Here is a 23,139-nt window from a genome sequence, read left to right on the forward strand (position 1 = left end):
AGCCTTCGGCTGGAGGGGGAGGTGAGTAAGCTGCATTCTTGGGTCCCTGAAGGGGCTGTCTGGATTCCTCCTGACCCCCAGTCTGGTGACTCAGCAGCTGTGGACAGTGGCTGGTGGGATGATGCATTTTGGCAGCTTCTCTCCTTGGTTCTGGATCTGTGTCATGGGAAGCTTGCACATATCCTGGTCCAGCCTCCCTTCCCCCACCCCACCTCCCCGTCCTCCCTTCAATTGTTGCTGCCTAAGGGGCCTGACCTCCTCATTCACCCTGTCCTGTGAGGCGTCACCTGCCACCAAGTCTCCCCAACATGTAGGAAGTTGGGTCCCTATCCGGTGAGAATGTCAGTGTGTGTTCGTTGCTGCCCAGGCTGCTTGCTTTCTGAAGTCATAAGAGAATTTAGCCATTTCTCCTTAAGGAAAAGTCTGGTTTTCCTAAGAATGTCCCCATGGAGGGAGCTGGGGGGATGGGATGGGGGTGAACTTTTGCTTGGAAGCTGGGCTACAGTCCATGGGGTTGCAAAGAGTTGGACATAACTTAGTGGCTGCACAGCAGCTTAGTGGCTGCACAACAACAACAGCAAAAGTTTCTTCCAATCATATAGATCTGTGACTCAAATGTTAGTCCCTGCCTAGATTCTGCTGTGTTTATACTTTAGAATTCAACATAGTATATGTGCATTTGCTAGAGGGGAAGGGAAGACGGGAAGGCTGTAGGGGAGGATGACAGAAAGTGGAAAGGTACCTCATTCCACCCTTGGGGAGCAATGGGCCACTTCAGAATAGTTTGCGAGATTTCTTTTATTTTTTGTTTTAACGTATACCTCCTCTTCTATGGATGTCCTTCCCATTCAGTGCTCACCGCAGAGCACTGAGTGGAGTTTCCTGAGCTGTACTGTAGGTTCTCATTAGTTACCTAGTATATGTGCATTTTGCATGCTCAGTTGCTTCAGTTGTGTCTGACTCTGTGTGACCCCATGGACTGTAGCCGACCAGGCTCCTCTGCCAATGGCATTCTGCAGGCAAGAATACTGGACTAGTGGGTTGCCATTTCCTTCTCCAGGGGATCTTCCTGACCCAGGGGTCAAACCTGCATCTTCTGCATCATAGGCAGATTCTTTACTGCTGAGCCACCAGGGAAGCTGTATCAATCCCAGTCTCACAGTTTCTCCCAACCCTAGTTTGCTAGATTCTGACATACCCCTGTTGCCTTCAGAGGGAGTGAGCTCCTTGTCATAAAGGTATTCACTTAGAGGCTGCAGGCCATTGGGCAGGATTGCTGAGGGGGACAGGCTGGATTGGATGACTGAGAAGGTCCCTTCCAGCACTGAGCTTTCATTATCCTGGGATGCTACAGGTCAGCACTTCAGACTTCACACAAGCATGGTGGCCCACGCTGACCACCACAGATGGAGAGGACTTGGACTGCACCAGGCTGCAGCATCAACTCCCACAGTATTGAAAACTGATGCGGGAGGAAGGATTTTGATCAAGAGAGGTGAATGTAAAATCAGTTTATCAGTGACACGGGGTGTGTTGTGAGCCTAGAGAGAATCTGGTCTAGCTCAGGGACTGAAAAGAAAAAGTGAAAGTGTTAGTTACTCACTCATGTCTGACTCTTTAAGACCTCATGGACTGTAGCCTGCCAGGCTCCTCTGTCCATGGGATTCTCCAGGCAAGAATACTGGAGTGGGTAGCCATTCCCTTCTTCAAGGGATCTTCTCGACCCGGAGATCAAACACAGGTCTCCGTCACTGCAGGCAGATTCTTTACTGTCTGAGCCGTCAGGGAAGCCCTAGTCCAGGACCTGGTAGCCTTTAATTCCCATAGAATGGGTTTGGCGGGAAATTTCTCCCCCTACTGCATGGCTCAGGTAGTGTAGCCATCAGTCTTAGACTCTCACTGAATCACACCAGACATCTCCATGGGGAACGCAGACATGATGGAGACACAGCCCTCAGCCTTCTGGAACTGCCTCCACAATGCTGCACTGAGATGCCTTTGGGGAGAGGCAGAAGCCTGGAATAGGAATACAGTGAACAAAATGTAAGGCAAAAACGTCATTTTACCGAATCGAATGTCAGCAGCCAAAAAAAAGAAAAAAAACAAAGGCTCATTGGGGCTTAAGAAATGTTTGTAGTTGTTGTTAATAGCATAGAAGAAGCACAGCAGACAAATACTCTGATCACAGAGGCTTAGGACAGTCCTCCTTGCTGCAAAAAGCAGCTACTTGGGAGTAAATGTGGCAGCATGTTTTTTTCAGTGGTGGGACAGCTTCAGAGGAGCCCGGGAAGGAGAGTCAGCTTGGAGCTGAGACAGCTGAAGGGAACTGGGGTGGGGACGGTCTGAGAAGATGATGGGGATAAACGGATGATGATCTTGGAACCAGGCATCCCTGGGACCTAGTATGTACGGGTGTGTTAAGTCACTTTTGTCGTGTCCAACTCTTTACGACCCCATGGACTGTAGTACACCAGGCTTCCCTGTCCTTCACTATCTCCTGGAGTTTATTCACACTTACGTCCAATGAGTTGGTGATGCCATCCAACCATCTCATCCTCTGTCTCCTCCTTTCTTCTTTGGCCTTCAGTCTTTCCCAGCACCAGGGTCTTTTTGCAGTGAGTCGGGTCTTTGCATCAGGTGGCCAAAGTTGGAGCTTCAGCTTCAGCATCAGTCCTTCTATTGAATATTCAGGTTTGGTTTCCTTTAGGATTGACTGGTTTGATCTCCTTGCCAGCCAAGAGACTCTCAAAAGCCTTCTCTAACACCCCACTTCTTACATAAACTTAAACAACCCTCTCCCAACTTTATTCACATACCCCTCTGTTTATTTACTTTATAGCACTTAGAGGTTTAATTTTCGTATTTAGAAATTTGTTTGCTTTTTAAAAAATCTATCTCTTCCAGTAGAGTATAACCTCCATGGAAAGAGATACCTTATCTTTCTTGTATGCCATTGTATCCAAAGCACTCAGAACAGTTTCAGGCATATAGTAGGTGCTCAATAAATATGTGTTGGATGTATGGACAACTAAAGATAAGCATCATACAGGATTGTAACCTTTTAGTTGCTAAATTATGTCCAACTCTTTTGCGACCCCATGGACCGTAGCCCGCCAGGCTCCTCTGTCCTTAGGATTGTCCCTCCTCTTGTCCCAGGCAAGAATACTGGAGGGGGTTGCCATTTCCTTCTCCAGGAGATATCCTCAACCCAGGGATCCAACCTGCATTTCCTTCGTCCTCTGCACTTCAGGGGGATTCTGTACTGCTGAGGCATCTGAGAAGCCCGTTACACAGGGAGGCTTTGTGTATTGAGGGAGCTAGTTTTGGGTGGTGATCCTGGCTGCTCCAGGCCCCAGCCTTTGGTGAAATGACCTAACTGCCTTTGCACATGATTGCTAACAGGTTTCACCACTGGCTCCTGCTCTGTGCTGTTTGGCAAGCATCTTAACTCTCAGAGCCTTAGTTCACTCATTTCTAAATTTAGGAGTTCGACCTAGATGACTTCTTAAGGCCTCTTCAGGCATTTACAACTATGATTCTATGATCTCTGAAGCCAATAGAGGCAGGTAACATTTATTGTTTTTTGCTGAGCATTTTGGTTATCAGCTTCCGTGAATTATCTTAAGATAGAATCCATTATTTTCTAGTAGTTATATAAACTTTGGCTCTGAGGTTTACCTAGATGTGTTTTTATTTTGGTGAGAAAAACAATACTTTTATATGTACTCAAGCTTCCTAGGAAATACAGAAATAAATTTTACCGTCAAATTCACCTTTGATTTTCATGTGCAAGATTTTATTCCCATCTCAGTTTTTATTTTTTTTTATTATTTTTTCCAGATATTATCCAGAAATCTATATGCTTATTTCTTCAGTGAATTCTTAACCAGATGAATGTCAGTATTTGGAAATTACTACACAGGTTGTTGGAGATTGGAGGGGAACAAAAGGAGGAGGAAAATATATTTCTTTGAGTGTATACACTATAAGGAACATAAGCTAGATGAGAAATTTACTCCTAGTAATTCATCTAGTCCTCAAAGTGATTTTTTAAAGATTTAATTTTAATTGGGGGTTAGTTGTTTTACAATATAGTGCTTATACTATACAGTACAGTGAATCAGCTATGTGTGTGTTAGTGGCTCAGTTGTGTCTGACTCGCTGCGACCCCATGGACTATAGCCCTCCAGGCACCTCTGTCCATGGACTTCTCCAGGCAAGAATACTGGAGTGGGTTGCCATTCTCTCTCCAAGGGATCTTTCTGACCCAGGGATTGAATCTGGGTCTCCTGCATTTCAGGAAGACTCATTTGAGTGGCTCATTACCATTTGAGCCACTAGGGAAGCTCAAATCAGCTATACATACATACATACATACATATATATATATATATATATATATATATATATATATCTCCTCTCCTTTTTGCATTTCCTTCCCATTTAGGTTACCAAAGAGCATTGAGTAGAATTCCCTGTGCTATGCAGTAGGTTTTCATTAATTATCTATTTTATGCATGGTATCAATAATGTGTATATGTCAACCCCAATCTCCAATTCATCACACCCTCCTTTCCCTGCTTGGTGTCCAAAAGTTTGTTCTCTGTGTCTGTGTCTCTATTTCTGTTTTACAAATAAGGTCATCTATACCATTTTTCTAGATTCCATAAATATGCATTAATGTACTGTATTTGTTTTTCTCTTTCTGAGTTCTCTCTGTAGGACTGTCTCTAGGTCCATCCACGTCTCTGGATGGCACAATTTTGTTCCTTTTTATGGCTGAGTAATACTCCATTGTGTATATGTACCACATCTTCTTTATCCATTCCTCTGTCAATGGACATCTAGGTTGCTTCCTTGTCCTGGCTATTGTAAATAGTGCTGCCATGAACATTGGGGAGCATGTATCTTTTTGCATTATGGTTTTCTCTGAGTATATGCCAAGGAGTGGGGTTGCTGGGTTATGTGGAAGATTTATCCCTAGGTTTTAAGGAATCTCCATAATGGACGTGTCAGTTTACATTCCCACCAACAGTGCAAGAAGGTTCCCTTTTCTTCATACCCTCTCCAGCTTTTATTTGTAGAAGTCTAATAAATACAATTTAAAGTCAGAACAGTGGCTCGCAAAGCAGAAGGTAATCAGCTATAGTTTAGCCATAAGTGTCTTCTATTTTTTTCCCACACTAATGAATACTGAGGGATGACAAGCTTTAATACCAGGAAGATTTTTTACTTTTTCTGATATTTCACATAGAGCTCCATGGAACACTGCTAACACGTGTTGGGGTCTTCTTTTCTTTGTAGGGGCTGTGGCTTTAGCGTTCCTTTCACTTCCTCCCAGGGTCACTTTAGGAACAATGTCCAGCAGACATATTCTGTGCCCTAAACAGGTAACTAATGAGAAGCTGCTGTATAGCTCAGGGAATTCTGCTCAGTGCTCTGTGGTAATCTAAATAAGGAGGAACTCCAAAAAAGAGAGGATATATGCACTTCTGTTACAGGATGGAAAAAATAAGTGTGTTTCTTACTCCTTCACCAAACAATCACAACAGAAAGTAGGTTGTTTCCATGTCTTGGCTATTGTAAATAGGCACTTCCCTGTTCTTGGTGAAGCCTTTTGTGGTTGGATTCTTTTGGACTCACCCTTTTCGGAGACTCCCTATTGGGGGTCCTTTGTTGTTGTTGTGTAATTGCTAAGTTGTCTCTGACCCTTTTGCAACCCCATAGACTATAGACTGCCAGGCTCCTCTGTCTATGGGATTTTCCAGGCAGGAATAATGGAGTTGGTTGCCATTTCCTTCTCCAAGGAATTTTCCTGAGCCAGGGATCTAACCCGCATCTCCTGCATTGGCAGGCAGATTCTTTACCTGAGTCACCAGGGAAGCCCACTGGGGGTCCTTCAGTTCAGTTCAGTTCAGTTCAGTCGCTCAGTCCTGTCCGACTCTTTGCGACCCCATGAACTGCAGCACGCCAGGCCTCCCTCTCCATCACCAACTCCCAGAGTTCACTCAGACTCATGTCTATCGAGTCGGTGATGCCATCCAGCCATCTAATCCTCTGTTGTTCCCTTCTCCTCCTGCCCCCAATCCCTCCCAGCATCAGAGTCTTTTCCAATGAGTCAGCTCTTCCCATGAGGTGGCCAAAGTACTGGAGTTTCAGCTTTAGCATCATTCCTTCCAAAGAAATCCCAGGGCTGATCTCCTTTAGAATGGACTGGTTGGATCTCCTTGCAGTCCAAGGGACTCTCAAGAGTCTTCTCCAACACCACAGTTCAAAAGCATCAATTCTTCGGCGCTCAGCCTTCTTCACAGTCCAACTCTCACATCCATACATGACCACTGGGAAAACCATAGCCTTGACTAGATGGACCTTTGTTGGCAAAGTAATGTCTCTGCTTTTTAATATGCTGTCTAGGTTGGTCATACCTTTCCTTCCAAGGAGTAAGTGTCTTTTAATTTCATGGCTGCAGTCACCATCTGCAGTGATTTTGGAGCCCAAAAGTCCTTACTGAGGCCTTATTTTTAACCAAGCAATCTTGTCTTTCAGACCACAGCAGAGAAGTCTCCTGGGGCCTACTTCCTTCCTGAGTTTGCACTTTCCCCTCAGGGGAGTTTTCTGGAGGACACGACCGGGGAGCAGTTCCTCACGTATCGCTATGACGACCAGGTAAGAACCTCACTGGAGAGCCTATTTTTGGCTCTGCCATTTGCCAGTTGCAGGAAACAGTTTCTCAAAAATAGCTTCAAAATCTTTCTATTTCCTCCTCGGCACAACTAGTACAATAGACCGGTGACATCAGGAAGGACCCTGAAACCCCGGGCTGCCCACACTTGCATGCAGCTTCCTGCACAGCGTATGGCTCCTGCTCTGGTTGTGGCATTGGCTTGAGAGACACGGTCTCTGATTTTCATTGGAAATATTTAAATATGAAAATAAATATTTAAATTTGTTCATTTTAGCTATTGCCAAATTCATCATGTAATTCTGAAATTATCTAAAAGTTCTGTTTTCTGATTAAGCTTTGCTTTCATTGCCCTCTGAGCTCTTATTTAATTTTTTTGACCAGTACCAAAACTTACCTTTTTCAAGCCCATTTTCCAGAAAGTAAAACAGATGCCTGTCTCTGTGTGAGTGTGTTTGTGTGCACATGGGTGTGTGTTTAAATCACTGCACAAAATCCCACTGGAGAGCAAGACTTGAGCTTGGCTGGAATGCAGAGAGCCAAACTGCGCCCTTGGTACTATGCCTTCTCATTCTTGATTTACACTGATGTCTTGTTGTTGTTATTTAGTTGCTAAGTCATGTCCGACTCTTTTGTGGCCATTCGGACTGTAGCCCCTCAGGCTCCTCTGTCCATGGGGGTTTCCTAGGCAAGAACGCTGGAGTGGGTTGCCATTTCCTTCTCCAGGGCATCTTTCTGACCCAGGGATTGAACCCGCGTCTCCCGCATTGGCAGGTGGATTATTTACCACTGATCCACCTGGGAAGTCATTTTCATAATATACACCTCAGTTAACGCTTTGGGCCTGGTTGCTAAGAGGGGCTAAACCATCAAGTTGCTTTCTGCCCTTTCTCCTGGATGGATTTTTAGAGACTCTATGATTTGTTGTTGTTCAGTCACTAAATCGTGACTTACTCTTTGCAACCCCATGGACTGTAGCACACCAGGCTTCCCTGTCTTTCACTGTCTCCTGGAGTTTGCTGAAACTTATGTCCACTGAGTCAGTGATGCCATCCAACCATCTCATCCTCTGTCGCCCCTTCTTCTCCTGTCCTCAGTCTTTCCCAGCATCAGGGTCTTTCCCAGTGAGTCAGCTCTTCGTGTCGGGTAGCCAAAGTGTTGGAGCTTCAGCTATGATTTATGTCTCCTTTTAATCGAGGAATTAATTATTTAATAGGTTTTCATAGGAAAGCTTCAGAGAAACTAATTGAGGAGCCAGTAAAGGCTAGAAGAGGATGTCTGGAAAATCACGAGCTTTGTGTTTTTTAATTAAAGAGTGGTTAATGCCTTCTCCAGCTCCTACAGATAAATTATATTTAATATCATAACAATATAAAAGCTATCTGAAGAGGAAAGTAAGCCCCTTCAGTCTTTCCAAAAAGCCTAAGGCAGGCCTTAAAAGCATGTGGCACGCGGTGGAAATTCTGTCCTAGGACACAGTGTTCTGGAGGGCCCAGTGGATAGCCTGTGAAAACATTCTGTGTTGCTGCCACTGTGTTTCTTTTCACTGAAGGAACAAAGTCAAACTATAACAAGCCAATAATAGCACCTACCCTCTGCTACTAAAGGCAAAAAAAAAAAAAAAAAGAGGCATTTGTACCAAAGGAGGTGTATCTGTTGAATGAATCTCAAGAATGTAATCAACTAGAGAATTGTTAACCTATCAGCCCAAGCCTGGATCCTCTTTCCTCTTCATGCTGAGTGTGCAAACTGCACTGTAATATTAGAGAAAAGTTAGATAAAATATTTCTCAGTTTGAAAACTTCCCCCTTCCTGCAACATACCATCAAATGTGACAAAAAGTTAAGAACATAGACTCAGGAGTCAGACTGCTTTGGGTTTGAATTTCAGTTCTGATATTTTACTTGCTGTGTGACTTTGGACAAATTACTTCACTTCTCTGTGCCTTAGTTTTGTCATCTGTGAGATATACGATGGTATTGGTCAACCTCACGGAAATGTTTTAAGAATTAAAGGAGATAATTCAGGTAATTCCTATGTCTGTCTGCACAGGTTCTGAAGCATAAAAGTACTTCATGTAGCTATTGCTATTGCTAGTAATAATATTTGTGAAGATTCAATTCGGAGAATCTCAGATACTCTTATGGAAAAGAAAAGGAAGAAGCATACTCTCCAATCATATCAAGGGTCTGCACACAATATGTTAAATTCATTGTTTATTAAAAGTATAACATACATATAGTAAATGACACCCATATCTGAAGTGTAGAAGTTGACCAGTTTTTAAATATCTTTATGCCTGTGTAACTACCACCCAGATCCAGCAATTAAACATTCCCCCACCCTAGGAAGCTCCATGGACCCCTTCTGGTCAATATCTGTCACCCAGGAAGTAATCACTAGTCTGACTTCTATCACTGTTATAGATTCATTTTGGTTTTTATTTTATTTTTTCTGTTTTTTTTTTTTTTGAATTGGGATGTAGTTGCCTTACAATGTTGTGTTAGTTTACGCTGTACAGAAAAGTGAATCAGTCATATGTACACACGTGCGTGCATGCTCAGTTGCGTCAGTCGTGTCCGACTCTTTGCGACCCCATGGACAGTAGTCCACCAGACTCCTCTGTCCATGGCATTCTCCAGGCAAGAATACCGGAGTGGGTTGCCATGCCCTCCTCCAGGGGAGCTTCCTGACCCAGGGATTGAACCTGAGTCTCCTGTGTCTCCGGCATTGCAGGTGGATTCTTGGCTGCTGAGCCACCAGGGAAGTGCTACATATACATGTACTCCCTCTTTTTTGGATTTCCTTCCCATTTAGGTCACTACAGAGCACTGAGTACAGTTCCCTGTGCTAAACAGTAGGTTCTCATTAGTTATCTATTTTATATGTAGTATCAACAGTGTATGTATGTCAATCCCAATCTACCAATTTATTTCACACTCCTCTTTTCCCACTTGATGTCCATTTGTTTGTTTTCCATGTCTCTGTCTCTATTCTTGCCCTGCAATGAGGTTTATCCATCCCATTTTTCTAGATGTATATGTTAATATACAATATTTGTCTTTCTCTTTCTGACTTATAACTTCACCCTGTATGATAGACTCTAGGTCCATCCACGTCTCTACAAATGACCCAGTTTTGATGGGATCATACAGCACACACTCATCTGTGTTCGACTTCTTTCCCACATTATGATATCTGAGAGATACAACCAGGTTGCTGGATCCGATGTAGTTCAGGTTTTAATGTCTTACCTTGTGCTATCTGCAACCAACTGTCTCATCTCGGAGCAGGTGGCAGCATATTGTGTGGCAGGCAGCATCGCTCCTACACGGAAATCCCCAGGTTGTCTCTCAGAGGTTTTCAGGGCAGCCATCCCACTGTCCCAGCAGCCTGAAGCCAGAGTGACAAAGTGCTTATGCTGTGGAGGCTGCTGTCTGGTTCCTGAAGTTGCCGGTCAGGACTGGGTTCACCAGGAGCTTCCGCCTGTCGAATACTCATTTGATCAAATGGGAAGTGGGCAGACAGTGTGCAGATACTTGCTGTCTTCGATGACCCTGTAGGACTTTTTAAAGTACTTGATTCTGGTGTATTTTCATGACGACCTTCAGGTCACTCTTCCAATGTTCCCTGGATTAGATGTCTGGAAAACTAAGAGCCCCGAGGCCAGTAAAGCCCGGCTGTGATGTAGGGTGTGTTTAATGAGTCATAAAAAGCGCACTATGGGTTATAAGGGGCCTGGGGCAGCTTCTAGTGAAGTATGCCATCCTGAAGCCAACTGGTAGCCATGCATTTTGGTGCAGGCAGGACTAGTCAGGCAGCCTTTGTCTTGCTTCTGCCACTGATTGGCTTCTAATTTAACAAAGTCATTCAGCATCTTTGGACCTCAGAGTCCTCATTTTTTTTAAAAAGGAATATTTTTGGCTGTGCTGGGTATTTGTTGGTGTGCGGGCTTTTCTTTAGTTGCCATGAGCAGGGGCTGCTCTCTAGGTGCGGTACCCAGCCTTCTCATTGCGGTGGCTTCTTGTTGCAGAGCACTGGGCTCTAGGGCTCTGGCTCAGCAGTTGTGGTGCATGGGCTTAGTTGCCCCGTGGCATGTGGGATCTTCCTGAACCAGGGATGGAACCCATGTCTCCTGCATTGGCAGGCGGATTCTTTACTATTGAGCCACCAGGGAAGCCCCCTCATTTGTTTTGAAAAACAAAGTGACTGTATTTCATGTTCCAAACTCCTTCCTGTCCTAAATAGTCTACTTTTCAAAACTACAGAAATATTCTACTTTGCAGAGTGTTAATTGGATCATGCTGATGATCAAGGCAGCCATGCCAGCGATGCAGTAAACTATTACTTAGAGAATCATAGGATTTTATAGCTGGTGGAGCCTTTTCTCAAATGCCGCATTTCAAGAGTCAAGGAAACAGACACTCTGAACATGCAAATGACTTACTCAAGGACACCCAGATGGTTATGTGAAAAAACTGAAACTTACATTCTAAACTTTAGGCTGTCCCACTCTGAGATACACCCAGCTGCTTCTCTTGGAAGAATCATGTCAAAAATTATCTCTTTTCCTAAAAATCCCAATTCGACTGTTATAGTGGGCTTCCCTGGTGGCTCAATCAGTAAAGAATTCACCTGCAATGCAGAAGACCTGAGTTTGATCCCTGGGTTGGGAAGATCCCCTGGAGAAGAAAATGACAACCTACTGCAGTATTCTTGCCTGGGAAATCCCATGGACAGAGGAGCCTGGTGGTCTACAGTCCATGGAGTTGTAAGAGTTGGACACCACTTAGCAGCTAAATCACCACCACTATTACAGTGAATAGGGCTTTGGAGACCTTAGCAGATCCAAGGGAATAATTTCAAATTCATGAGCTGCTTCATGAGCTCATTCTTAACTCCTTGAGAATTTGGAATTAACTATTTGTTGTTCAGTTGCTGAGTCGTGTCTGACTCTTTGTAACCTCATGGACTGCAGCACGTCAGGCTTCCCTGTCCTTCACTGTCTCCTGGAGTTTGCTCAGACTGATGTCCATCAAGTCGGTGATGCCACCTCACCATCTCATCCTCTCTTGTCCCCTTCTCCTCCTGCCCTCAATTTTCCCCAGAACCAGGGTCTTTTCCACCTGATGCTCTTGGCATCAGGTGGCCAAAGTATTGGAGCTTAATTAACCTAGAGTAAGTTTTAATGTGAGCTTATGGACATTTGGGAGAGAACCACCTGGATTTTGTGTTGCAGAGGCCCTTTATATTTTGTTGGTTTTGTGGCTTCAAGGCATGTGGGATCTTAGCTTCCCCACCAGGGATAGAACCTGAACCCCCTGCATTGGAAGCATGGAGTCCTAACCACTGGGCAGCCAGAGAAGTCCCCTGCAGAGATCCTTTTATGCTTTTTATACCCAACGTCTCTTCTTTCCTGTCACCATCTGTCACTGACCGATCTGGTATTTATTTTGTCTCTTTCTGCCCACATTTAAGTGGATTCAAGATTTTTTTTTTCAAGTTAAAATCACTGTCACCTATGCTCTCATCTACCATTGCTTTCAGTGACTACTTGATTTCCAAATTCTGCTTTTCTCCTGCTGCTTTTTCCTCCTCCTTTTAGCTCTTAAAGTCTGACTTCTAGCATCTCCTTCCTCCATACCCCCTCTCACGTTAGACAGCATTATTTTCAAGAATTTCTTTTCCTTTCCTGAAGTCAAATTCAGAGTTTGATCATTCTACATCTGTAAAACTCTAGGATTGTAAAATTCTCTGTTTGTCAAAAATCAGAATAACGTCATCATTAAGTTAACTCTTTGCCTACTTGTATGATTTCTTGTCGCAAAATGCTACTTCAGTTTGTATTTTCTTTACTATTTCCATCAGCAGAGAGGATGTGTGGCCCTGGGATTATAGAATGACAGAGTTGGAAGGAAGTTTAGGGATTCTGTTTTTTCAGGTGAGGAAGTGGAGCTCCAGAGAGGAACAGTGTCTTACCCAAGATCACACAGCCAAGAAGTAGCAAAGCCAAGTGTCTGTTTTTTGCCCTGCAGCTCAGTTAAGACATTTTTTACATCTAATCTGCGGGAAGGAAAAGTATGAGAGCAATGTTTGAATGAATTTTTAATATGCATCGTAACAATAACATGTTAATAATGAACTCTTTGTGGAGTCTTCTTTCTAAACTTCTAAATGTCTTTTTTCTTCAATGATTATGAACAAACTGAATTTTCATTTTGCTTGTTTGAGTATTGATTTATGTATTCTTCCTAAGGACAAGAAATCTGTTTGCTGCGAGTCCATCTTTCTCAAAGTAACTTCTTCTGAACTTTTCATGAATATCTTGGCCGGGAGCTTCACTGTGGTTAAACTGTTGGCAGGCCTCAGAAATATCACTTGATGTTCCCAAGTTATTCATATAATAGTTTTTAACTTGGGAAGTATATACCAGCTTCTGAAGTTTCTCATGAAGGGAGATGGACACAACCCTTGAACCTATAGGACATTGCCAGTGTCTCTGGGGATCTAAATGGGCAGCTCACATGTTCTCTGCATAGGAGAGTTTTCTTTGTTGTTTCTGGCCTGTGTCTATAATGTTTTTAAGCAGCGAGCCATTTGAGTTTGAATAGTTCATTCCTTTGTTAGTGAGTAATCTTGGTCAAATGTAGTTAGGCTCCTTCAGTATTCCAAAGAGTTAGACCACGAGCTTGCTTTCTCTTTAGATCGATGCTAGAAGACAGGAACACATTAATTGGAATGACTTGTACTTGATTCCTAATTCAGGCACATTGCAGGTACATGAATACTGCACACGTAGTCGTATGTGCTGCTCTGATTCACTTTGGTATACGTGCACTCTGAATTTCGTTATCATGGAGTTTTTTTGCACATCAGCTCATTCTCAAGCATTAAAGAAAAAGATTGGTTAATGGAGAGTCAGTTGAGCTTTTGAACCGTGCAGACATTTTCCTCTTCTAATGCTGTCTTCTTTGACTCATTTTTGGGGTACTGGGTAATTTTTCAAATTATGTTCATCAGGTGAGTTAAATGGTAGATACAAGCTGTTGAAGTTCCAAACAGTTCCCAGTGCAGCCCTTGCTGCTTGTGCCCAGATTTCTCCTCTCTCTGAGGTCTGACCTGTTCCTGCCCAGGATGTACTAGGTCTCCAAGCACTTTGAGACTAGGTTACTTCTAATCGCTCTACTGTGTCACCCTCAATCCTTGGATGTCCACTGCCTCTTGGACTACCAAAAGATCATAAGTAGCCTTATAAGATTAATAATAAAACAAGGTAGTGTGTGATGAATGCAAAAGAAATTATAAAGGCAACAACATAGCGGAATGGAAAAACACATTGGAAGTCAGGAGATCTGAATTCTATCCAAATTCTGATATTCATCAGACCTATGACCTTGAATAAGTCACTTAAATCAGTAGCCTACAAAGTACTGCCTACAGGTCAAAACCTGCCCCACTCTTGAAAGGGAAGTCACTTAGTCGTGTCCGACTCTTAGCGACCCCATGGACGGTAGCCTACCAGGCTCCGCGATCCATGGGATTTTCCAGGCAAGAATACTGGAGTGGGCTGCCATTTCCTTCTCCAGGGGATCTTCCCAACCCAGGGATCGAACCCGGGTCTCCTGCGTTGCAGACAGACGCTTTACCATCTGAGCCTTAAGTTTTTGTAAATAAAACTTTATTGGGACACACACACACACACACGAAAGCCATTGGGCTCCTCTTCTCTGCTACAAAATACAAGTTTCTTTTAAATGAATGTCAGGGTTCACAATCTACTGTGGTCTCTTCCACCTCAGGCAAAGCAATGTGAGTGGATTTTAGTGGTGTCTGCTGTCTTGGACCAAGGCAGGGCTAGGGCCAGGAAGCTAGCCTTTCGGGCTTGCTATGAGGATGGGGACTAAGTGGCAGGTAGAAGACTGAATGGAAGCATATTATTTCTTTCTCTTGTCAGGGAGGAAGAACAGAGATGGAGAGAGCTATAAGACAAAGGTGAGTGGATTCGCTGGCTGGGTGAGAGAGCCATGTCAGGCCAGAAAAGACTTTGCTGACTCTGCAAGCTGAAGTTGAAAGGGCTAGATGTCCAGGCAATAGTGGAATTTATACCCTATCATGAGGGATTTTAAGCATTATGTTTTGATTGGCTGATTTGGAGTTTGGAAATGTTGTTTTTGGTTGGGCAAGTCCTGGCCTACAGCACAAAAGTACAGGCATGGCTTGCAAAGAGGTTCTTGAGGGGCTAAGGCTCTGGGAGGTTTGGGTCATTCCATGGATGCTTTTGTCTGCTCGTGCTTGAGGCTGTGTCACTCTGGACAGTATTTCTTGGATGTGCACTTTGGGCAGCAGAGGTCTCTTGAGGGCTGTTCAGGTGGTAGGCGGGTGGTTCTGGCACGTGGATGCCCGAGACCAGTTGGAAAAGTACCTTGAAAGTGTCCACAGAGACTTCCCTGGTGGTCCAGTGGCTAAGACTCCATGTTGTCAATCGCTGGTTAGGGAACTAAGATCCCACATGCCACAACTAAGACCCAGCACAGCCAAATAAAGAAATCATAAATATCTTTAAAATTGTCTCTAGTGTTATTTTCTATCTAACCTTTTATGATACTTTTAATATAAGTCTCACGCCCACTTTTGTAGGGTGACCAACTGTCCCAGTTTTCTTGGGACTGAAATCATCCAGGCAAACTGGGATAGGTGGTCACTCAGCTTTCCAACCCGGACATTTCTGTGCACTCTTGGGCTGGAGTTGAGATCAGTGGACCTGAGCTTGAGGTGCTGCTGGCTACTGTGCTTGGTGGGTCATTCTAAGAGCCAGTGGGGAACAAGAGTGTAGCTCTTAGGGTGTCCCATCTGGACATTCTCTTGGCATTGTCTTGCAATAAATTTCCAGGCCTGGGTTTTTCGAGAGAGTAACATGGAAGCATATACCATGTGTAAAATAGATAACCATTGGGAATTCACTGTATGACTCAGGGAACTCAAACCAGGGTTCTATAACCACCTATATGGGTGGGAAGGGGTGGGAAGTGGGAGGGAAGTTAAAGGTGGAAGGGACACATGTATACCTATGGCTGACTCATGTTGATATATGGCAGAGGCCAGTGAAGCAATTTTCCTTTGATTAAAAATAAATAAGTTTGGGAAAAAAAGCCAAAACTTAAAAAAAAATTATTTATTTGTTTGGCTGTGTCAAGTCTTAGTTATATCTCTCAGGCTCAGTAGTTGCTGCGCATGGGCTTGGTTGCCCTGTGGCAGGTGGGATCTTAGCTCCTTGACTAGGGATCGACCGTCCTCTGCATTGGCAGGTGGATTCTTAACCCCTGGACCACCAGGGAAGTCTAAGTCTGGTTAAATGAAGCTTTTGTGTGTCCATTCATGTGGCTCTTCTCCATCTGTGTCTTTACACAAATTGTCCCAGTTGCTTAGAACATCCTCCTCTGCTTCCTCCCCTCTCCCCAAATCCTTGTTCATCGATGCCAATTTGATCTCTGGGTTGGGAAGATCTCCTTGAGTAGGAAATGGCACCCATTCCAGTATTCTTGCCTGGAGAATCCCATGGACAGAGGAGCGTGGCAGGCTACAGTCCATGGGGCCGCAAAGAGTGGGTGAGCAAATACACACACACAGTTTCAAAGAAATCAAGATGTAGTCAGTATTAAGCATTCTGGTTTCACAGAAAATCAAATTATGAAAATAAATTTCAGAAACTTAGTAACAGAGGAAAAGGACAGGGTAATAAAATTGATGAGAAGAAGATGGTAGCTATGTTATACAGATCTCAGAGAGCTAACTTATTAATATGTACTCACAAATGACAGAAGAGATTGAGTGGAAGAGAAGAAGAAAGTAAATAAATGCTATAAGTCACTTTTGATTTACTAAAAGATTTTGTGAAGAAAATCCACAAATATCGCTAATGTATGTGTTAATTATATTGCATTCTGATCGTTTAAAAAAGTGAGAAGCAGCATCTTAGAATTTAGGAAATGCAAATGTAGAAAAAGTAGCATATGGAGATGAATGTAGCCCAAGTTCTCGGAATCTAAATAATCCAAATAAACATTAGGACAAGATGTTTTTAAGACAAAAAGTATAAACTCTTGGACATTTAAAAATATTCTCCTAAAGCAATTATTGGCCAAAGAGGACATGAGAAATATAATTACACACTTTGTAGGAAATAACCAAAAACAGAATACTGTATCAAAAAATCATAATTAACTACAATCTATACTGAGAGGTAAACTTATAGTCTCAAATACTTTCAGTAAATGTACACATTTACTGTATTCAACATGTGGTATAGAACAGTCGGTTAACTATTTAGAGAAAGTTAATTTAAAGTCTTTTCCATATGCCAAAATAAATTCCATATGGATTGAAGAGTTAAATAAAAATTAAACCATAAAAACATAATAAGACTGTAAAAGTAAATGTTTCTCAAATTTCTAATGGAGAAACTTAGAATGAATGGAAAATAGAGTGTATTGGTAGGTTTGACTATTAGGAAGGCTTAAAAATGTATATTTACTGAAAATCATTCAAATGAAAAGTTAAAGGAAAATAAAATATACAAATTATGTTAAAATGCTGTGTAAAATACTTTGTAAGAAAAAGTAAAGAAAATAGTAAAGGAAAATAATTTATTCTTCTAAAAGGAAAGCAAAAAACCTGTTAACTCATGTGGAAAAACCCCATTTTACTTGTAATCAATACAATGTAAATCCAAGCAATGACCAAATAACATCCCCCTCAACTTTACTTTGAAAAAGGAAAACTATGAAAACCTTGTGCTGGCAACTGTGACACAAAAGGTTAGGCTGTGACGCTGTTGAATAATAACACGTGCAATGCTTTTTGATAAGCAGTTTTGTAATCTTTATTCGGAGCCTTAAAAATATGTTTACTTTTAGCCAACTTATGTCTTTTCTGGGAATTAGTCAAGGGAATATTTTAAGTTTTTTTTTTAAGTTTTATGCAAAATACATTGATCTCATCATTATTCGTAATATGTGACAACCAGGAACAATTTAAATATTAAACCATAAGGAAATGGTTGAATAAATTATGGGATTTCTAACATGGACCATTACAAAATTTTTATTATATGTGCACTTTCAAAATAGCATGGGAAACATTAACATCATATCCATAGATTGTAAGATTGGGTCACAAAATCATAGAAGTCTCCAGTTTTTTTCATATGTGGACAGAAAGAAAAACACCAAGAAATACCCCAAGCTGTTAACAGTGGTTATCTTTGGACTGCAGAATTATGGATGTTTAAAATTTTCTTTTAAGTATATTCTCTAGGCTTTCTACAGATGACTGTACAATACTTTGATCATTAAAATATGATAAATATTCTTTCTAAATAGTGAGGAAGGGTCACTCAGGGGGAGTGGCTAGCAATACTGGAATACTTTGAAGGGTGGGGGCAGTTTTAATAAATGGAAAAGATTAGAGAATGAATATATTCAAGACTCACACTGAATAAGCGACCACCAAGTTCTATGCCTTGTGGGTCATTTCTTTTCTTGTCTTTCTTTAAAGAACTTCACTAATAAGGCAGAAGACCTCACCTTTACTTTTGTCTTTTATGGAGAAACTTTATTTTCCTATGGAAACCTTTTCCTTTTTTCCACTTTACAGAGCACAGATGTCTGCAGGATTCAGCCTTGGGAGATATTTATGTGCACGTGTTCAATTTCCCTTACATAAACCCACACGCATTGATTCCTTTCACCCTACATTTGGGTGAAATTCATACTGTAATGTGAACATGAATATCTATCTATTGATACAAATGCTAATCAATAAAGTGTTAGTTTGAAGCAGTAATTTGCAATACTCATTAAAGTTGTTCATGTTAAATCATTTAATAGGATAATTTTGTGATGAAAAGCTTATTAAAAATTGATGCTGGACATGTTTGACCTTGGGAAGAGGACCTTCTGGAAATGTTCCCTTGCAGTAATGCTCAAAACCTGAGAACTTGCAGTCTGGTTTGGGAAAGATTTCCTTGAAAGTAAAACCCATCACTTTGGGTGATCCATCAACTTGAAAACAATCAGCAACATAAATATAAAAGGGAACAGGGGCACCATTTGGCTGTCAGATGCCCGCCCCCGCCCCCGCCCCTGCCATCCCTCAGCTGAGCCATAACATGCTTAGATTAATTTTTCAGATTATGTCAGCAATGGAAACTCAGCATAAAAAATTCAAAAATAGTGTACTTCTCTGGATCTCAAATTGAAAAAGACCACCCAGGACTAGGCTTTTTGCATTAATTTCAGAGGGACAGAATTGTCAAAGAGCAGGTAATCTAGAGATGTGTTAGCTGACCTGTAGGTCCTAACTTTTTTCTTTACAAGATGGATAACACCATGGATATTCAATTGGCCAAAAAGTTTGTTCGGATTTTTCTGTAACATTTTGTGGAAAAACCTGAATGAACTCTTTGGCCAACCCAATAAAACTGACATTAAAAATCTGATGTTTAAAAATGATATGGAACATTTTAGAAGGTGCTAGGTCACTTATGGGTACTAATTACCCAGAGAAGGCACTAGTGATAAGACCAGGAGTACTGGTCACCTCTCTTGTCTTAAATGTGCTGTGTTCAGTCGCTCAGTTGTGTCTGACTCTTTGCAACCCTATGGACTATAGCCCGCCAGGCTCCTCTGTCCATGGGATTCTCCAGGCAAGAATACTGGAGTGGCTTGGCATTTCCTTCTCCAGAGGATCTTCCCAACCCAGAAATAGAACCTGCATCTCTTGCATCTCCTGCGTTGGCAGGTAGATTCTTTACGACTGAGTCACCTGGGAAGGAGGTTCCAAACTGATGAATTGTCCAGGTGGGAACTCCAGGAATAAAGCCTGCAGAGCTGAACCTGAAATGCCATCCATAGCCTGGAGTGTTGAACAGAGGACTGAGGCTGGACAATCCTCCTTGGAGTGGTGCTGGGTCACTCTGTGTGGCAAAGGGGCAAGAATTGGGGCAGCATGTAGGGTGGAGATTGGGGTTTGAGAGACCATAGCTCAGTTTCACAACAAAGCCAAAACCATCCTTGAGGACTCAAAAGCTTAGTGCTTGGGAGAAGTTAGCTTTTTATTTATTTATTTAAAAAATTTTATTATTGGAGTATAAATGTTTTACAATGTTGTGTTAGTTTTTGCTGTACAACAAAGTGAAATCAGCGATGTTTATACATATATTCCCTCTCTATTGAGCCTGCCTCCCACCTCCCATCCCACCCTTCTAGGTTATCACAAAACATGGAGCTGAGCTCCCTGTGTTATGCAGCAGGTTCCAATAGCTATTTATTTTACACATGGTAGTGTATCTATGTCATGTTCTCTGAAATGATGCTGAGCATCAAGAAGTTGTCAAGTTTATTTTCTAGGTCCCTAATTTAAAGACTTCAATGTATGCTTTCCATTTTAAAAGAGTTAAGCTAAAAATGCTACTCTGGAGGGCATCCTTCTTTATCTGGAAAATTACTCATTTCCCTAACGGTGTCAGATAATGAGTCATCTCTGTATATTTCATCCATCTAACAGATGCTTCCTTTATCAGATCAGAACATATGTATAAAAGTGGAAATTAAAGGGACGTGTTGGGATCCATGTTCTTCCTTAAAAATGGATTTTCTAAGAAAACTCTATTCCGTTTGAATAATGGGCAATAATATATATCAAGGTTGTAGCTTTTATCCTTAATAGTAAGTATAAATTACAGGAAATGCTGTAGAACTATATTAGAAACTATGTAAACAATGTTCAGCTCTGTTTTAACCAGCTGATCATATTCCATAAAGCTGTTATTTTTTTTCCATTGGCATTTCATGGAATTTATTGAATTTTCCTCATTTGTGCTATGTTATCTTTCTACTTCTTAAATCAGATTGGATTTTCATCAGATCATCATGCATTCCCGTTTATCTTTCTTTGTGTGAAAGGGGTATGTTTCTTTAGAAACAGCCAGCTTAGGATACAGCGTTTCTCTGGATGCAATTGCTGTCAAACTGCAGTGAGCACAGGTAATGGATATTGTCATACATGATATTTGGTTCATTAGAGTCTGTCAAAATGAGTTGGGTAAGTTATGGCCCTTGGAAAGAGCACAATACTGCATTGTATTAGAGAAACACACTTTTAAGGCATTCCTGAACTGGCATGTATTATGACCTGCCACAGTATTTCCATTTTCAGCATTTCATTAAGTTTGACCGTCTGGGTGTAATCACAAGAATGTAATGGGAAAGGTAATGTGAAATGTCTCCTTAAACCCTCCTAAACAAAAATGAACTAGATCTTTTATTCAATCCAACAAATTGATCACCTATGATACAGCAGCTCTTGGTGATAAAGCTAGTAACAAGACAGTTTCTGTTTTCAACTAGCTTGCAGCCCAGCAGGACAGACGAATGGTCAAAACTGATCCTAATGTGATGCTAGGCTGAAGGTGTTGATGGAAAGCAGATAATTAGAGAGGAACGTTTTCTTCCTGGGGGTGAGGAACTTGGGTGTCTACACATTAGGTACTGACCTTGATGGGGAGAAACTGTGAGTCACAGCTTCTCAGCGTGATTGGAATTCTGAGCTGGTGCTAAGTTCATTGTCCTTTGGTGTTTTTGTGGGCTGCACACATATGCATGGAATTTAATGTCATTTTAACTCACAGAGAAAGTTTGTGGGTCTAGGGGTTTGGAAAATAACTTGCTCTGCAATAAGCTACATTTTAGCTCAAATCTTTCAAATGATTATGCCATACTCGCTCTGCTTTGTCTGAAGGAAGCTGTCTCCCTGTCTGGAGACAATGGTGTTGAGTAAATTTACAGGGGGATGACTTTATTTAAAAAAAATCTCCTCTAGTTTGTTGACAGCACTCATGCTTCATAAAACAGGGTGCATGATCCTGAATTTCATATGAATAAAATTTATTAATTTTGATGTCTACTTTGAACGCTTTAGATCATTTATTTGGCTTACTGCCCAGTAAAAGCAGGAAAGTGACTCGGACATCAACCACAAGACGGCCCAGGGACCCCTTCTCACTGGATAGACATCTGGAATGGTATACGAGGAATAGACATTGCAGACATACATTTAATTAAAGGTTGGTGTTCAGACCGGAGGAAAGTGTGGTGAGCCTCCTAGCATAAAGGGAATAGTGAGTCTCTGAGACAAACATTGTTAATATTTTTTGTTTTATAATAATGCTTTACAGCTTAAAAGAGTGTAACTATAAAATATAGACTATGAACTCAAAACAATATTAAGTCCAAATAGTAATTTTTAATGGCAGCAATTTATGATGCATCTGTGTGGGTTCTTTCAAGCGGAAAAAGTCTTCAACACATATTTTACAGTTTTCAGGAAAAAAAAAAAAGAATTCTCTTTTGAGTTTTTGTGATCTGATTGTTTATAGCAATTGTAAGGATTTACTGGGGCTTCCCAGGTGGCTCAGTGATAAAGAACACCAATGTAGGAGACGCAGGTTCGATCCCTGGGTCGGGAAGATCTCCTGGAGGAGAAAATGATTGGTAACCCACTCCAATATTCTTGCCTGGGAAATTTCATGGACAGAGGAGCCTGATGGGCTGCCATTCACAGGGTTCCAAAGAGTTGGACGTGACTTAGCGACTGAACAGGAGCACACAAGGAATTATTGAGTCACCTATTATGCTAATTTGGATTTGTAGACATTATTCTGTAATTAATGACATTGGCAAGAATCATAACCTAAAAAACAGCATTCTGTTAATTAAATTATTTTTCATCCTCAAGCTGTCTCTAAGTTGGTGTGGGCAAAACAAGATCAGAGCTAGGAAAGCTGGGGATGGGAGTCCAGGTTCCCTGGGCTTGCAGATGCTCATATAGTAGCTCCTTGATCAAATTGCTACAACTCTTCAGTGTCACAACACCTGTGTACCTATTTTGTGGCAAGTTGCCTCTGCTCACTTATATGTGCCAGCTCAGGGATAGGTGTAGCCATTTCTGGGAGGAAGAGATGCTCAGTAAATAGATTCATGATTTATAGATATGAACACACCAAGGTACAAAGGAGTTAGAACATTTCTCTTCCAAACTGTGTAAGCACAAATCATTGTTGGAGCTAAGGAGAAAAGATTCTCCTTTTCAGATCCCAGAAAGCATCATGGGCAGCCTGGATAATTCTTATCTCACCTAGTGAATGATGGCTGCACGTGGTAGAAGTATCTTTTCTCCAACTTCTCCTCTGCTGGTAGGGAGGGAAGAGATGCCACGTTTGATAATGCAACTCTGATATGAAGTCCTCCAGCTTTTCTTTGAATGTCTCCAGAAAGTGGGGAACCTTTACTCCCTGCACTAGTTTTCTGATGTGTATTTTCTGAGCTTCACCCATAATTCTGTATATCTAGTGGAGAGTAATGGAGAAGGCAATGGCAATCCCAAGGACGGAGGAGCCTGGT

At 41.9% G+C, this 23,139-nt stretch overlaps 1 protein-coding gene across 13 annotated transcripts in view; it reads left to right on the plus strand.

Moving 5' to 3' along the window:
* The window catches only part of ADAMTSL3 (ADAMTS like 3), a 376,400-nt gene that overhangs the window by 58,174 nt on the left and 295,087 nt on the right, over positions 1 to 23,139 (plus strand). For all 13 annotated transcript variants that reach the window (XR_015149981.1, XR_015149982.1, XR_015149986.1 and 10 more), the window contains exon 3: positions 6,547 to 6,666. Coding sequence is in view for 4 of the 13 variants with exons in the window: in XM_086364278.1 (XP_086220404.1) it covers positions 6,547 to 6,666 (120 nt within the window). In the remaining 9 variants the exon portion in view is untranslated. The remainder of the gene's footprint in view (positions 1 to 6,546; positions 6,667 to 23,139) is intronic.

Source organism: Bos grunniens, chromosome 21 (genome assembly GCF_055505025.1).
Source record: "Bos grunniens cultivar Pamir isolate PY7600 chromosome 21, Bosgru_T2T1.0, whole genome shotgun sequence".
Taxonomy (NCBI): domain Eukaryota; kingdom Metazoa; phylum Chordata; class Mammalia; order Artiodactyla; family Bovidae; genus Bos; species Bos grunniens.